This window comes from Drosophila santomea, chromosome 3R (assembly GCF_016746245.2).
Source record: "Drosophila santomea strain STO CAGO 1482 chromosome 3R, Prin_Dsan_1.1, whole genome shotgun sequence".
Taxonomy (NCBI): Eukaryota; Metazoa; Arthropoda; class Insecta; order Diptera; family Drosophilidae; genus Drosophila; species Drosophila santomea.
Window position 1 is genome coordinate 7,994,360 of NC_053019.2, and position 17,570 is coordinate 8,011,929.

Sequence of the window (17,570 nt, forward strand, 5' to 3'; positions counted from 1 at the left end):
CACAGTGTATCAAAAATTGAGGCACGTTTCTTGTGTAGCAAAGACGCATCGAAATTTAAAGAGCAATTCATAAGCTTAAATGGCCATTATAGAGACATCATTGCGGGGCGAGTTTCGATAGCTGCTTATTGGATTTATTACCAAACCAATTTCGATTTTCTGTCCACTCATCTGAAAGCAATTAATCATCGGCGGAGCCTTCAGTTACCGTTCCTCAATTAGAATCGATTTTGTGTTTTTTTCTGTATTTTTATATATATTTTTTTCTTCATAAATTATTTTTATTTATTTTTGTGATTTTTTTGTGGATTTTTCTGGTGATTGCCATTAAATTTAATACAATTTTCCATTTTTTTGTTTCGATTTTAAATAAACATTAGTTTTGCTTTGATTTATATATATTCAACTATCAATATGGCCAAATTACAATACATTTATCGTTTACACTTAGCACATAATACATCATATTTATATATATAGTTTTACATATCGTATTTTGTTTATAAACATACATAAATTAGGTTAGGACTAATCTGGCTTTATACACACAACTTAGGGGATTACTTTTATGTTTAGTTGTATCTTCTTTTTTTGTGTTTTTTTTTTCTCATGTTTTTACTATAATTATACAAAAATTGCTAACAAATGTATTTTACAAATTGCCTTTAACATTTAATTTAATTAAATTTATTACATTACTTTTAAGTCTATGTACGCTTTTGTTAATGTTTATGTGTGTATAGCTTTAAGACTTAGGCATTAACATTGAACATTAAGTGTGTGTTTTTAGTTTTAAAAGTTGACGGCGGCCTTTGCTTTCAATCAAAAAGATCATTCTTCTGCTTAACTGTATTATTATTGTTAAATTTATTTTACATTTGCTACTGGCGCGCCCTAGTGAAATTTGTTATGTTAATATTTATATATAGATTTTACTTTTTGTTTATCACGTCTGTTTTGTTTAGAGTCTAAGAATTTAACTAGTTTACAGTAGGCATACGCTCTAAAGTGTTTGTGCAATTTTCAATTGCATTTTGCGAATTAGGACAAGCAACTTCACTTAGTTCTACGATCTTTTCTTTTTTCTTTTAATTTATACAAAAATGTTTACTTTTGGACGTGCATTGTAACTGTTTTTGTTTATTGTATATATAATAATTTTAGTTCTCTGTGTGCTTGTTTCTCGTTTTCTGTTATATGTACACAATAAATATTTATGGAATTTCCCCTCGCATTTTTCCATCATTCTGTTTTTATGGCAGTTCATAAAGCACAATTAAATACGCTGAATTTGCGGCGAGAAATTAAATTAATTAAGCGAAATATGAAACATAAGGAAACACTATACAAACACTCACAGAAAAGCCATAAAGGAAAAATAAAATAAAAGTAATCTGCAGCCCTTTAATTAATTTTAATGGGGCTTTTGTTATTGCTGCCGGCACTCGCCATTTGGCTTTTGCCTCGCCAAACAACACATCAGCAACAGCAGCAGCAGCAGCAGCAGCAACAACAGCGACAAAGCTTAAATAATTAAAAATTGCACGCAATGTTTACAATTAGGAATAGCCAGCGTTCGTCCAGTTGCCACACCAGCACCCACACTCTCCATCGGATTATTATTATTTATTTAGCTGGTATGTCAAGGGCTCGGTGCCACTGTCAATTGCTGGCCAAGGAGTCCTCAGTTTGGCATTGTGTTTTGTCAGTTTACTTCATGTTACTTGTTGTCCCGCTTAGTTGCTTAGTTTTGCCTTCATCTCCATCCATTTGCTGCGATCGAATTGGCTTCGATTCAGGCGTGGGCAAGTTTGCGGCTCTAACTGAACAGATTGTTGTTCAGGTTGTTCCCGCTCCATCACGTGTAGTCAGTGCGCCAGGTGCCCTGAGGGAGAAAGGAGGAGAAAGGTCCAGGTGGAAGGTTAGTAAAATTCAGCAGTTGGAATCCACGCAAAAGTTTGCACAGAGAAAACGGTCTTATGAATCAGAAAGAAGCTAGTTTCAAATAATAGAGAATAAACTTGTTTGAATTTGAATACTGATTCATATTCCAATAGTGTATATTAGAATGCCAAAATATACTTATTATTAGCATTTTGAAAAGTTAAGCAACAAGTGAACTTATTATAAATATTCTATAAATTCCTTGTATTCAGTTCCTGAGTTACTCAATTTTTCTCTGTGCACAAAGCTTTCCCCACAAAGCTGCCCGTCGTATAAGAACTCTCTTCTACTCACCATCGAACTGAGACCCAAGTGGTAGGGCTGCGAGTGGGGCACCACCGCTCCGCTGAGAGAGCCGGCGGTGGAGAAGCCGCCCTGCAGTCCGCTCGAGGCTCCCAAAGCGCCCATGCCGCCGGTGTACCAGCTGCCGTGCATGTGCGCATGTGCCGGATGCAGTCCGCTCGAGAGGTGTCCGTGTTGTGCTAAAAAGAGCGTAGAAAATGGGGGAAGAACCAGAGTTAGTTATTTAGTTACTCCAACTCCAAGGGCACCGAATGCGGCTCTTTAAAGATGCTTACCCATGGAGGCAGAGAAGCCACCGCCAAATCCTTTCGACGGATCCAGCGGCTTGAAGTCGCCCATGCCCAAATGGCCACCGATGGGCAGGCAGCCGCCACCGAGACCCTTCTTCTTCTTGGACTTGGAGCTCAGCTTGCGATTACGCGTCTGAATGCCCTCCTTTTTCATGGTGAGTGGACGATTGACCTGGAAAATTAGGCAACATATTTAGTTATTAAGAATTACTTTGGTAAATAATATGCTTAATCACTTCTTTTTTAAAATCAAAATCAAATGAAATTTCTTTATGCATTTAATTTTACAATTAGTATGGTTATGACTTAGTTTTCTTAAGTTTTTCACTAGTCTGCCTGCTGGTGGAAAATCAATAAAGTAAAAACGAGCCGAAAAGTGGGCGAAAATAGTCAGCGACTGACCACTAAAATGGGTCAAATTTATGCAAATTCATGGACCGGAAATGCCGCTAGCTGCACACGCTGTCTGTGTGAGACAGGGGTGGTTGTCTGTGTGTGTGTGTGTGTGTGTGTGTCTCCCCTATGCTTTTGTGTGAGTGAGTGCAACCGGGAAGTGAAAATGAAGTATTACAAGCATTTCTACACGATCAGATAAGCGACATTTGCGAATGCGATTAGTTGGCGCTGATAGCGCTCCCAACGGCACCCGGGTAATGTTTTTTCCGTTTTTTTTTCTCTCTGTTTAGTATATTTTTACTTGAAGCGTTTGTTGCTGCTGCTGCAGTGCTGCTGCTGCTGCAGCACAGCGATTCCCTTGGCCATTGTTGGGCTCTCTTCATATGCAACTCCTTATCACTTGCGAACATCTAAGCGGCAGCATGCGCTTCATTGCGCTACAATTACAATATTGGGTTACCCATTCCCAGCAACAGCAGCAGCAGCAACATTAGCAACAAAAGCCGAAGGGGAAGCCACCATCCAAAAATAAAAAGAAAGAAAAAAAATAGTAACATTACAAAGGACCAAGGGCTACCTGGGCGTGAATTACGACATTGTTGGTGCCTCTTTTTCGATTGTGCCCTCGAAAAAGCAAATACTGAAATTGTTAAATTGCCGAGCGAGCACTTTGAAGAGCCGAGATTCGGCGGAGGGTTGATTTGACGACAAAAACATATCACTTACAGTACAGTGTATGTATACAATATGTACAAGATATAGAAAAACTAAGGAAACCCCGTGGTATTTAGAGGAGATGGGAGGTTCTCAGGGCAGCCCACGTAATTGATAGTCTCTCGAGCGTTTAGCGCAAATTGCGGCAATTAGCAACTCGACGGCAGCTGCGAATCTCTTGAGCTTTAATTGATATGCAGCAACAAAGCATAAAGTTGTTAATGCCCAGGCCTAGCTCATTAAGGAATTCAGAGGAAAGCCCCCCAAAAGGGGAGCACATCACATCACATCGCAGCAGCAGCTACAGCAGCAGCAGCATCAGCTCAGCAGATTAACTTTTTTATGCATAAAATCTAAATCGAGCGTGGAGCGAACACGCGCCGCTGCAGCTGACTGGCAACTTGACAGCCGCCGGGAGGAAGGAGCCAGTGCATCAGCCCACCCACAGACCACACCCATGTGGGAGATATGCACACGAGATCCGATCCGAGGGATAACAAGAGAGAGAGCTAGAAATCCGGAGACAGGCGACACCGGAGCGGCGCCAGTCACCGTTAGGTCACCTTTATGATTTCAAACATATTTTCTTCATTGTCACTTCGCCGCAGGACATTGCCGAGCAGGTCACAAAGGACTAGGACCAAGGACTATTTGGTGTGCCCAACAATTGTCTCATTTGCCGTTAATTAACATGCTGATTCTCAAAGATATACCACTCCGATTTCAAGGAAATCCCAAGCAGACACGCGCAGATGGAAGATAAGAAATTCAGATCTGTGTAGCAAGTGCATATCCAGAGACGAGGAAAATGGTGATACAGAAACGAGAGTTTTCCAGATTACAGTGGTTGTGGGTTTTTAAAGAGCATATGCCAACTAGAATGTATATTTGCATTATCGATTGGTCAGGGAAACTAGTACAATATGTTAAATGGATCAAATATAAGGTAATATAGTTAAACTAGTTTTTTTGTTATTTTCTGAGACCCTTAGGAAAGCCCCACTGTACTAGTGCTATGCCTCCTAGTGCCTGCAACATTTCCATAAAATGTGCCAATCACTTTGGCTAGAGGCCCACACAGGCGGCGTAGCTCGAAATGACAAACGAATTGAATTGAAATGAACTGAAAGCCAGAAAAGCAACCAAAGCCACTAGCATAAAAAACGCGAAAGAGACAGCGAATGAGGTGGGGAAAGAGAGAGAAAGAGAGAGATATGCGCTGGGGCAGACAGAGATGGCAGAATGGCAATGTCAAAAATGCGCGCTGATTGGCATCTTATCGAGATGGGCCACTGTCCAATTGAAGGAAAATTTTTGCAAAAATAAATTTCGCCTTTTCAGCCACCCAAAGTGCATTTGCTCGAATGTCGGAAAAGTTTTTACTTTGTGTAAATCAGATTACGGAAAATAGAGCAAAAGTGCGAGAGTGTGTGCCATGCTCGCTCTTTGATATTTGCCTTTTATGGACGGGCTCAATTAAAAATATTTCGCCTTTGCCGATTGGCATCGAAATGCAGCCGCTTTGCTTGCAAGTGGCCACAAATTGCGGCCGCAACTTAATTAATTTGCCACACAGCCACTGTGCGGCACAGTGGGCCAGACAGGTGGCCCATCACTTAAGGGCCACTGACATGTAAATGTGCCAAAAGTTCAACCGCAAAACTCATTAAAACTTGACTGCAGGCCATGTAACAAGAAAGGCAAAAAGAAAACAGAAAAACAAACCCCAAAAAACGACACCAACTGAAAAAAAGGAAAAAAAACTTTGAGGTGGGGGAAAAACTTGAGCTTATCCCCTGAAAAGCGTGGCTAATGAATATTTAATAAGAGGTTTTGAGGGGGACGGCTGGTCTAAACATGATTCAATTGAATGCAGTTAGCCTGGTAGTCGATTACATAAATTAACTCTGCAAAGGGGAGATCTTCTAGCATCCTGCCACGCGTTGCCCATAACTGGGAAATCGGGTGAAAGCTTATCGCATTTTCACAGCCAAACACCAGACGCTTATCGCGCGATACCAAGTTGCTGGGTGGGTGAGTTGTGTGTGGGTGGTGGCTAACTGGCATCTTTAAATAATCATCAGGCATTCATCATCATGAGGGTAACAATACAGCAACCTGCTGCGGCAACAAATGTGGAAGCTAAACGGCAGTCAACCCCCTGGGGTGGCCGGAAAACGGAAAAGGGGGCGGCCCTTTTTCCCAGACACTTCATTTTAGTCACATTTAATCCCCGGGTGCGTGCGCTTCCTGTCCGGCAAAAACTCACGAAGAGAGAGTGTCCGATTCTGATGTTAAATGTGGCGTTAAATCGCGCGGATCGAAAATCAATACAAAGTGGGGATGCTTTCGCGGGCTAATAGAGCTGATATACACTGATAAAGCAAGCGGGATCTTTATGTTTGCAGCAAAATCTAGTATTTATTGCCTTGATTTTATCTGAAAATGAAAACTAACGGAAATCTCTGATTTCTTTTCGCTAACAACTCTTTGTATTTTGCAGATACATTTTGCCAAACTGTAGGCATATAGTTCTGTGCAGATACTTACATTGTGAAGCTTATAGTACAATCCGCAGGCGTTGCACACGGGTTCGCCGCTGGCATTGCGTCGCCAAAGGGTTGTGGTTGTGGTCTTGCAGTTGGCGCAGGATGTGCCCGCCCTTTTGGCCGCACTCTGCAGCGATTGCAGGGTCTGTAAATGGAGGAAAAATTTTACGGAAAAGGGTTAGATAGTGGCCAAAACTATGGTTATTTTTATGTATTTTTAATATCCTTAAAAAGTATTATGCTAATGCTGCAACCACGACGGCTAATTGAACAGCGCCAAAACTAACGCACAAAAGTCAGCCACACGAACAAGAAACTGTGGCCCCTCCCCTTACGATTCTGCCTCCTTCCCAAAACAAAGTTGCTTAACACACCGGGCAACAACATTTTTTAGATGGCATACCAACAACAAAAAAGAAAAAAAATGAAAATACAACTAAACGAAAGAGTCTTGAGCCCAAAGAGCTCTGGAACTCTGGAACTCTGAAACTCCGGAGACGGAGACACAGAATTGTGGCTGCCTTGCGTTCGACTTGGGTTAACAGCAGCATCAATTCATTAAAATGACAATTTTTACAAAACTGCCCAAAAACAACAGCAGCAACAACAGCAACAACAAGCTGGGATCATGTCTGTGCCACGCTTAAATTTCCACGAATTGGCTACAAGAACCGAGAATCGAGAATCGAGCAACGAGCCCAGAGAATCAAGAATCGAGCACCAAGAGCCAAGAATCGAGAGCCCCAAAACCCCAGCCTCTGTTCCTGATCCCTCCCCCCATTTCTGTAGTACAGACTTTGTCTGCGTTTTGGTCTTCGTTATGGCATGGCCCCCTCTATAAGTGCACTGGAAACAATCTTATTTGAAAAGTTATACCCAATATAAAGAACTGTATATATTGTTTAAGTGACAAATTGATTGAAATGATATATATTATATATTATAAAACTCTATAAAATATATCTTAAAGAACCCTGGATTTTTCGCTCTGTGCAGCCTTCCAGTTTGGCTTGTTCATGCTGCTGGTACAACACATGGCTACGAGGCCTTAAACTGGCGTTGATCATGTTTGACTTTGATTTTTAATTGTTGCCTCTGCCACAAGGGAATCGCCTTCGCCTTCGCCTTCGTCTCCGCAGAGTTTGAATTCGACTTCGATCTGCAGCTTGATCTCGATTTCGATCAGTTTGGTTTTGGTTTGGCTCTACTCTGCTCTGTGTGTCTCACCTGTTCCCGATTTGGCGATTAACATAAATCAGAGGTCATACGGCAAGGGAGCTGTGCTGAACTGGTGCTGGTGTCTGCATTTTTTTTGGTGGCACTGTCTTGTGTTAACGAGCTTGTAACAATTTCTGCAGACAGCGCACGCGGACCGAAATGCCCGGCCCGAAATGCGAAAAGTGAGAGATTCAAAATTAATTTCAACGCCTACGAGGGGTGCGATGGGTGAGGATAAACTGGAAGTTTTGTGGTAATTATGCTGCAGTCTCTCTCGCAGACGACAACTCTCGCGACGACAACTTGGCCGAAATGCTTAAGCGTATATAAATTAAGTTGTTAACATGACAATGCAACAAAACAGTTCGAGGAGCAGCAAAAACAGGATCACAGTTTCGCATTCCATTCCCCCATTCGGTGGGTGTGCGTTTAAGACTCCACCAACTACTGTTGGCCAACAGTGTCACATTGATTCTGTGCCCTGACGTAACACAACATAAGGTACAGTAAGTACTGCAATCACGGACCCAACAATCGACAATCGGCAAATCGCATAAATCAATGTCACATCGCCTGCATGCAAAGTGCGAGCGAGAGGGGCGTAATTGACTTCTCGGGGGCGGGGGTTTTGATGGGAAAATTGACAAACTGTCAGACATTGACAGGCGTTTGGGGTTTAATTGAAATGCAAAAAGCGCAAGCGCCAAAACAACAACAGCAACAACAACAGCAACAGCGGCAGCAAACACCCAAAACAAGATGGCGCTTGCGATTAATAAACAAAAGCAAGAGACATACAAGGAATGTTTCATGTGCCGCAACATAAAAGATAATAAATGAAATGTTCCGAATATAAGCTTCACAAATAAAGAAGGAAATTCTCATGTCTATGAAATGAATTCATACGTTTTCTAGCTTGAAATAAACAAATGTAAAAATGTACTAAAATATAGTATTAAAAACACTTCATATTATAATTATAAAAATATAACTGAACTGAAATTAAATTGCTACAATTGTGACCTCCGCTGTTTTTCCGTTGGCATTGTGGTTTTCAGTGTTGTGGCCATAAATTGTGATTTATCAATGCATGACAAAATGCGTTTGCATTGTTATATTCCTCGGCACTCGCTGTCTCTTTCTTAGCTTTAATATCGCTCTCTTTCGCTCTGCTGGCGGCCGCACATTTGACACCTTTTGCTGCGCTTTGTGTGATTTATATATTTTTAAAATAAAGCTCACAAAATGGACGACTCGTCTTCTTATCGCCAAGATTTTTCTTTGCTTTTGTGATGTTATGCAAATTTCGTTTTCATTTCACACACACACAGACACACAAAAAAAACCCACACAAACACAGGCATTTAAATATTTAATTGTAAGTGAAACACAGAGCTAAAGATGCCAGGGCATTTTGAGGCGGGGGGAAAACGGGTGGCTAAGGCTAAGTAAATATTTACCGAGTAAATAGATTCTCCCCCACTACACTGCTATTTATTGCGCAGCTTTTGTGCGCTCTCTTTTTGAGTCGCCGTTCAGTGGCAATGCCCTTTGCCATCTGAGATACGAGCCGGGACACAGTCAAGATGCTGGCGAAAAAGTGGGGAAACATGGGAGCTTTGGGGGTTGTGGTGTTGGGGTGTTAGGGAGGAGGAAGGACGAGTTTCTGCCCAGTGGATGTAATATCCGTATCTCAGTGTAACATCTTTCACTTGGGGCATCCCTGTGCAGCTCGCTTTTCAGTATCTTCTCCTGGCCCAGCACTTGGCTGTATCTGTATCCGTATCTGTGTTATCTAACAAAACATTCATTAAATTTTTCCCAGTCGCTTTTCAGTCTACCCTTAACTTGGCTCACAGCGCATGGCCGCCCCCTCAATCTGGGGGTTGTTTTGGAGCCACCCACTCACACTTACACATACATATGTATGGCTGTATGTACGTATAGTAGTATATATCAAGGGAAGATAACTAAAGATAGCGGGGCAGAAAATTTCTATATCTGATGCTGTACATCGGGTGGCTGCAGAAAAAAAATGTGGGGACAAAATGGGGTTTGTTGAGTTTGCGTCTGGCACATGGCAGTTACATTCAGAACGGTGAGCGCGTATCTCTGACTGTGAAATTTAATTTAAAAATTCAAATTTTATGCTCTCCTTTTTCCTTTTCATTTACTTCTCTACGTATTTTACTATATGCGTTCCTGACTTAAGTGGGCGTGACTCAGTTCGGTTTGTGGCTTTCCCTGCAGCTAATTTGACTAATTAAAACATCAGCTTAACTCATTTCCATGCTCAAGCTGCGACCTGGCACGAAACTGTTGCTAAAAATCACACCTGCCCCTGCGGAGTGGAGTTGGTTATAAAAAATCAATAAAATGTTATATGGCCAGCAAACAGAACAAGCCATTAATGTCGCTCATTAATGCTGCTCAATGAATTTTACGATCCAGACTGCGGCTTTTACTGGGGAGGTTTACAAATAAAACGGACGAACATTCGCTTTTTGTCCCATGCAAATGCTAAAATGTCAATGGGCCTTTGTTGTGAATTTTAAGCAGCCACAGTGACTACCAGAGTTTGACCCTAAACACGGAGAAATGGGCGGGTATTTTATGTAAGCATCGGAGGCTTTAATGTTAAATAAAATATGTGTATTACAAAGAAGATATGACTAGATAGATGCTTAAATGCTTAGTAAATGTCAATGAAATATGCCTTGTTTTTTGTTGGTAATAACACTAAATTTTCTTTTAGTGCAGTGACTTGCATTTAAAGCAAACTATAGTTGCAATAGACAACCCCCCGTAACCTTAGCTCCCATTGGAAGGCATGAAAATCGTCATTAATATTTGTCACTGGCCATTGAATGGGGGCAGCGCGAACCTAAATAAATTATGGAGCCGGCCAAGAGGCAAGGTGGAGCCAGTGGAGCCTCGTGGTCAGTGGCTGACCAAAATGAATGTGCGCTAGACACGCGCACCACCCCCTTGCCCCTCGCCCAGCTCCCCCCGCACCGCTGAAGCCAGCTAACTGCGTGTTCATTGTCTGTAAATAAAATGGAAAAGGGTTAGAAAATGCATAAGCAACCCTTTTCTGGTGGGGTGCTGTGTGGGGTGTGTGCTGTAACCTGTGCAAAATTATGCATTTGCATATTAAACAGTCACCATAAATTTTGTCGCTGGAAAGAGAGGGCGAGCAAAAGCGAAAGCAGCTCAAAAGCTGCTGAATTCCCGCTTAACAAGCTTACTAAAATATAAAAAAAAAACAATGTATAATATATAAAAAGAGCTGATACAAAATGAGAGGTAAAGAGACAAGACAAAAGACTGGCTTGGCCTTAATCATCGGAGGGCAACCCTTTTGGCTGGGCTGCAGCAACATTTGAGCCCTGGTTTGAGCCTCTTTCATTATTATTATTGGCACGCCCCGTTTTTGCGTTGCGTTGCGCTTCGTATCGTTAATTTTTAATTGATCTGCGCGGCTGCATTGCCTTCTTTTCGCCGATCAGGTTCGTCAGCTCGCTTTTGTGGCCCCAAGTGCATTTTAATAACATTAGGCCCCCACTTAACAAGATCTCCTAGCGCCCCAAATAAGAATAACCAAAAAAAAAAAACAAAATAAAAGCAAAAAATAAAAAACCCCGAGCAAAACAAGCTTAATGCCCGCGATTGCGTATACGCCCCGTTGGCTGCGTTCGACGATCATCATGATGAAGAGGCCAAAAGGAGTAACGTGCATTGAACTTTTTTGCCAGCTTGCCTCCTTTTTCGTGATTTTATTTTGTTCCCCTTCGATCTGCTTTAGTTTTGATTTGGCTGTCGTTCGATTATCGATCGTCTGCCCTTGTGCATTTAATTTCTGAACGTCACAGCCTACAATCGATTCGATTTTCCCACGGGGAACCCGAGATTCCACAGCTGGCCCCAAAATGTGTTAATTAGTTTTCCCCCTCTCTCTCTCTCTATGGGTCTCTTTCGTTTTCACTGTGGCTCTCTCTTTCTCAGCTTCTCAGTGGGTTGGCCACAAAATCCGTTGGCCCGCTGCGATCGTTTAAGCCTGGTTTATGGCTTTAACCGCTGGCTGTTGAGCTGTTGAGCTGTTAGCGTTGATATACGCCCGCGGATTAATAATTAATTAAGCTCTATTCTCCAAATGCATTCATAAGCGATTGTGTCAAGTGTTGATGGGTTTATTGTTGCTAACGACGATTTCCAAATGGCAATCGACAGCGCTTTTCTTGGTAACGCTCAATGCAGCGACATGCAAATGTGACATAAGCCAATGTAATAAGCGTAAGAATAAATAATTTTTAACTTTGTTGTTGCTTCGCTTTTTGTTTTTGTTCTTGTTTTTGTTTCTTTTTTATTTTTTTTTGCCATGACGTGGCCGTCGTTTTGTTCAATTTACTGTGTGAAAATTCGCATAAATTAAGCTGGCAGCAACTGAGGCATAAATATTATGCAAAATGCAAGCGCCGAGTCTCGCCCCTTTTCGCCCCCCTCGATGCCCCCCTGATTATATAAGTCACGATCGGCGAGATGAGCAGCTGCCTGTTGACTGCGATTGACCCCAGCTAAAGTTTAGTGTTCTTTGCGGATTCGCGGCGTTTAAACATGGATTGGCAATTAGCTATAGACACAGACTGTTTTTGAGGTGTAGTAATCGGAAATGATTGTTGGAAATTTAAGGTAGGTTATCAGAATTAATGTTCGACCGATATCTGTTGATATTTGCAAGAAAATATATATTGTTTTTCAGCCATTTCGATCTGCACTATCTGACAAAAGTGACAAATGACACTCAAGGCTGCCAATGTAAAGGCTTGGCTGCTTTTGAATGGCAGCGGAGTAAGGGCAGGGGCAGCCTGGCGGCTAAAAGCAAAAACAAAACGAAACGTTAACGCTTATAAAAGTTTTCGGGCCTTATAATTAAATGCAATTATTGCGACGCCAGCGGGCTGCTTAGCCAGAGTTCAGCAACAACAAAGGAGCAGCAGAGCAACGGCGGAACAACTGGAAAAACATATGTAAGCGAACGGGGCCGGCAACTGAAAACAGAAAACTGAAAACAGAAAAATTTAAAGCCGAAACTGAAACTGAAACTGAAACTGAGTTGCGGGCTAAAATACATAAATTAAAAATTTGCATTGTTCTGTTTCCAAGCGCTCGGGGTTCGAACAGCTATATACAACCAAACAAAATCCAACACAAGACAACACAACACAGCACAGCACAGAAACAGAGAATATTGCTGGGCTTTGCGCTTGTTGACTGTTTTCATACAATTCGGAAATTTAATTAAAGGCGGCCCCAAAGCAGACAATGAGGACCGGTTCCCCGCCCCCTTTTAGCTGCAGGTGCAGCAGCGCATCAGCATCGTATGCAAAATTCGCCAGCCAAAGCCAAGCGAAATCCATGCCAAACTCCAAGCGGAACTTGACCCTCGCCTCTCGTCCGAAGATCAATACAATTGCCACCCAACGAGTTTCGGGGCCAATTCACTGTGATTTCAATGGTCAGCCCTCGGCGAAGGCCGGCTAAACACAATTGAATTGCATTTCAAGCAGCTAAGGACATTTGAAGTTGATGGGCCGCATCCTGTGCGACCCGACCGGAGTGAAAGGAGTGAGTGGCTCGACATCATTCGGTCCATAAGTCAGCTGAGTGCCACATAAATTTTAATTTGTTGCATATTTTGTCAACGTAGAAGTCCAATGGCCAAACACACTCGTCGATCTGCGAGTGAAGCTGGTCGAAAGGCTGGGATTCAGATGGGGATCCAGCTGTGAATTTCTTGGGAATTCCCTACGTCAGCGGGGATCAGCGGGGATAATAATGGTTTATTTATGTTAATGTTATGCAATCAAAACGCATACGATTTAAATGCCAATAAAAAATCAACGCCGAGCCACGCGAAGCAGTGTTTAACAGTTTGTTTGTTTGTGGCCGTGTTGTTATGGTTGTTGCCTGCCTTTTTACGCATCTTTAATAGACCAATTTTTCGTGTGGCTGGCCTCCTCGCGTTCGTTGCCTAAGTCTTTCGTTTCGTTGCGTACTGGCGCCAATGAAATAAACGACAAGAAAACGAAGAACCGAACCTGACCGCGACAAGGTTACAGATATTTTCATAGTTTGTTGATGATCCAGCTCGATAAAAACCGTAGCCCCTAACCCACACACAAACTCCGGCTGCTGTCTGATTATGTTTTTAGTGCGCTAAGTGATAATGATGATGCACCTCGATCGTTATCAGCCAGCATTCAAATCGAAAGCATTTTTCCCATACCCATACCCATACCCATACCTCGCCAACCGCTCCAAAACAGCTCCAATCAGGGAAACGTAAAGAGTTTCTGGTTCCCGGAATCGTACAAGTATTATGACATTTGAGAACTTTCACGCTGCTTTTTATGGCCTTTGGCGACAGAAACGTGGCCAGAGATTGATGCTCATGTGCAGCGATTTCCCAGGAACTGCGTCCCATATCCCAATACAGTTGCTGAATTTATTAGTTAATTTGATCGAATGTGTGGATGCTTGGCACAGCGGGTCGCATATATCCGTTTATCAACCATTTTAACTATTTAACTATTTAACTTACCAGTCTTCGCTTTGGCTTAATCAGGGGTCGGTTCTGGCCGTTCATTTTGTAGTACAGGCCACAGGCGTTGCACAGATAGTGTCCCGTTCCGTCGCGTCGCCACAGTGGCGTCGATGTGGCGCCACAATTCACACACTCGCGTCCCTCTGCAAAAATTACACAGAATATGCATTTACTTAATGGCGTTCCGCAAAGATAAAATTTGCTCTAATAATATAGATGATTTGTTACAGTCTAAATGGAGAAATATACATATTACTTTGCAGCAAACTCGGATTGTAATTAAAGTTTTAGTTGCAGACATTAGTGATGTGTACAAGGTGACCTGAAAAATGGCTTTAATGGGGATATTATTTTTCTCCGTGTCGCATTCTTGGGCAATTGTGTTGGCGAACTTTCTTGGGGCACTGCCGTCCGCACATTTGTATGGGTTAATGTTAACCCAAAGCGCGCGACAACGACATGATGCACAGCAGCGGCAGCAGCAACAACAGCAGTGGTAGTAGTAGTAGTAGTAGTAGTAGTAGAGGGCAACATTTTTCAGCTGTTTCTCATTTTGATGTCTTTTGTTTTTTGTGAGTATGTTGCTTGGTTGTGCTGTATTTTTCCTTAGTTTTTTCTTGGTTTTACCCATTCCATTCCATTCCTTTTCTTTTATTTTTTTCTTTTTTTTTTGGGTTGCTGGGCAAACGCATGGAAGCGGAAATGATGGATTCGCTGGGGTCGGCTGTGTAGCCCCGTCTCTTTCGCTAGGCCTGCTTCCGTCTCTCTCCCGCATTGCCGCTGCTGACTTTACACATTTTAATTAAGCAGCGACAGCGGCTCCGTTCTAGTGACTGCAGTTCGTTGCGACTCCCTCTCCCTCTCTCTCTCTCTCTCTCTCTTTCTAACCGGAGCTGGCCCTCTCGTTTGCACCCCAGGGCTAACTGTAAGTCAGACTCATTTGAATAAGTTTAGTCATAATTTGTAAGCAGAGTTGATTTGACCCGAGGGAGCGAGATGAAGTTGCAAATGTAACGCGTTATTAACGTTCCATATTACAGTTGTCTTCTTTGGGGCCAGAGTTTTCTCTTTGGAACTTTTGGAACACCCCCCACCTAAGCCCCATTCACTCATTTAATGACGCCACTAAATGGGCTTCATTATTTCGGTTTGTTTTTGCGTTTAATGCTTTGTGTCTTTGTTGTTTGTTGTGCGCTTGTTTTGAAATTGAAATTTAGTCATAAAGTCACTCCCCCGAAAAGCCCCCTCACCCCCTCCACATTAGCTATGCTACAAAGAAAACTGAAAGATTTAACGCTACTTTTTGGTAGCTCTGGCGTAATTAATTAAGCCAACCTTTTTACATGGCCACATGAGCATAACTTTTTATTGAATATTAGCCACTGGCCAAAGGCCAAAGGCGCGCCCAAAACCCACAAAAAAACCAAAAAAAAAAAACAGAAAAGCAAAAGGTTAGGATCTCATTAAGTGCGTTTGTCAACCGGTCGCCTGCTGAAATGCCATTAGGGGAATTCCAGTTGCGTTTTGATGACAGAACCGGGCTTTAATTTCATTTTTCGGACGGTTTGCCTCACGTGATTTGGTTCACGCAGCTATTGTCACACGTGTCCTGCGGTGTCCTGTGGAGTCCTGTGGCGTCCTGTCTCCTGGCATGCCAGGCATTTTGTTTCTGAGCTTTCAAAGAAATTAAATAAAGCGCTCTGCGTGTTTTTCCCCAACTCCACGGCGACAGCATGTGGCAAAGTAATCTCTTTGGTTTGTTTTCCTGTTTTCTTTTTTGTGAACTGCTCCAGGCGCGTTAAATAAACAGTTCATTTGTTTTCATTTAATCGCAAGTTTGTGCTGCCTTGGTTTATTTTTCGTGGATTTTTGTTTGGTTTTTATGGCACTTTTTAATTGCCGCAGGGCGTGTTTTCCTTTTTTCGTTTTTTGCTTCGACGACGCAAAAGTGCCGCCAATCAGTGGAGCAACACCCACTGAATTAAAAGTGCATAAATTATGGCAGGGCGAAGAAAAGTTCTGGTGTTTGTCTCTCGAGCAGCGAGAATTTGCGAATTTCTGTGCGTTTTCTATGCTCGTTTTTTGTATCATTCTCTTAGCCATAAATTTTCACCTGCCCCAGTCATGCATATTAATGGCAACATCTGTCTTCGGTTTGCGCCTCGAACAGAAGCAGTTGAAAATTGAAAACTTTATGCATTTATTAGTTTGTCATAAAGCAGAACAACGGAAGGTTTGCATTTAGCATAAAAGGCGAACCTCCCCCGTGCAAGTTGCATATTAAGCCATAAAGTGTGGCTAGCCATTGTTGCTGGTTTTCTATGGGGTTTTTCAGCTTCCCGGAAAGTTGCGGGGCTCCTCGGCCAATCGGAATAACCACTCGGCAGTTAATAAATCAAACGTGTTAATGATGTTTTTACCCTATGTGCCCACTTTTGACAACACAAAAAGGCAGCAGCAGCAGCAGCAGAAGCAGAAGCAGCCAAGTTGGGCGAAATTGAAAGGAATAAAGTCCCAAAACGAAGTTGGCTGCTGCGCACGCGCACTGGGAATTCTTGGTTTTAACTACATTTTGATTCGATTCCTATTTACGAGTATAGCTATCCTGGGACCTCAACTTAGCTGTGTGTGTTTGACTGTGTTTTATGGCCAACAGGCATTTGTTTTAGATTTTCCCTCGGCTTTGTTTTGGTTTCAATTTGCCTCCACTCTTGTGGCTTGTCCCTCCTCTGTTTTATTTTCCTTGTTTATATACTCGTATTTTATTCATTTTCATTTTCCAGCGAGACACGTAGCAGGTTGGGCTATGATTTAGTAGCCTGCTTATAACTGTTTTCCACCTATACTCGTACCTACCCCCCACCACTTACATCATCTTCTGTGGTCCATGGGCCCAGTCATCTGGCTGTAATTTCCTGGAAATTTGTGCACACTTTGGTATTTCTTCGTCTGCGTTTGTTTTTTACGGTGTGACATTGTCTGGGTCCCACAAATAAGAGGAAAAAAAGTGACTCGAACCCAATTCCAATCCCAATCTCGAACCCAAACCCAAACCCAAACCCAAACTGAAACTGAAACCGAAACTGAACCTGTTTTTAGGGCCTGATTTGGCAGCCTTCTTCTCTTGGCCATCGTCGTCTGGGGTTTAAAGGTCCAACTAACTGTTGCTGCTTGATTTGACATTTGGCGTCAGTGGGCCATAATTGTCTAGAATTTATGTGTTGTACCTTTTTCTCGTTAATTTGTTGGACTTTTCATGCATGTGGGCAGCGCAGTGAGAGAGAGGGGGAGATCCTGAGAATCTCCGTTTTAATTAGTTGTTTGGATTAATATACAGATTTATGGGCTGGTTAGGATAGTTAAGATAGAGACAATTACTGGTGAGCAAGACAAAAGACACATGGATGTGTGAGTAAATAGTAGTTGTTGCTGCTGTTGTTGTTTATTTTGAAAATTTCAAATAAAAATTTCAAAATGAAAATGCATAAAATACTCGAAAGGAACAACGAACGAATGAAATTAATTAAATTGAACAAAAGTGGCAGGACAAAA

At 42.3% G+C, this 17,570-nt stretch overlaps 1 protein-coding gene across 2 annotated transcripts in view; it reads right to left on the reverse strand.

Annotated features, from left to right (window-relative positions):
• Positions 1-391: 391 nt before the first annotated feature.
• Positions 392-17,570, reverse strand: part of LOC120453472 (GATA-binding factor C) — a 34,656-nt gene continuing 17,477 nt past the window's right edge. For both annotated transcript variants that reach the window (XM_039638202.1, XM_039638201.1), the window contains exons 5-9: positions 14,016-14,161; positions 6,198-6,341; positions 2,523-2,709; positions 2,239-2,426; positions 392-1,885 (exon numbers count right to left, since the gene is read on the reverse strand). In XM_039638202.1, the coding sequence (XP_039494136.1) occupies positions 1,859-1,885; positions 2,239-2,426; positions 2,523-2,709; positions 6,198-6,341; positions 14,016-14,161 (692 nt within the window). In that variant the 3' untranslated portion in view covers positions 392-1,858. The remainder of the gene's footprint in view (positions 1,886-2,238; positions 2,427-2,522; positions 2,710-6,197; positions 6,342-14,015; positions 14,162-17,570) is intronic.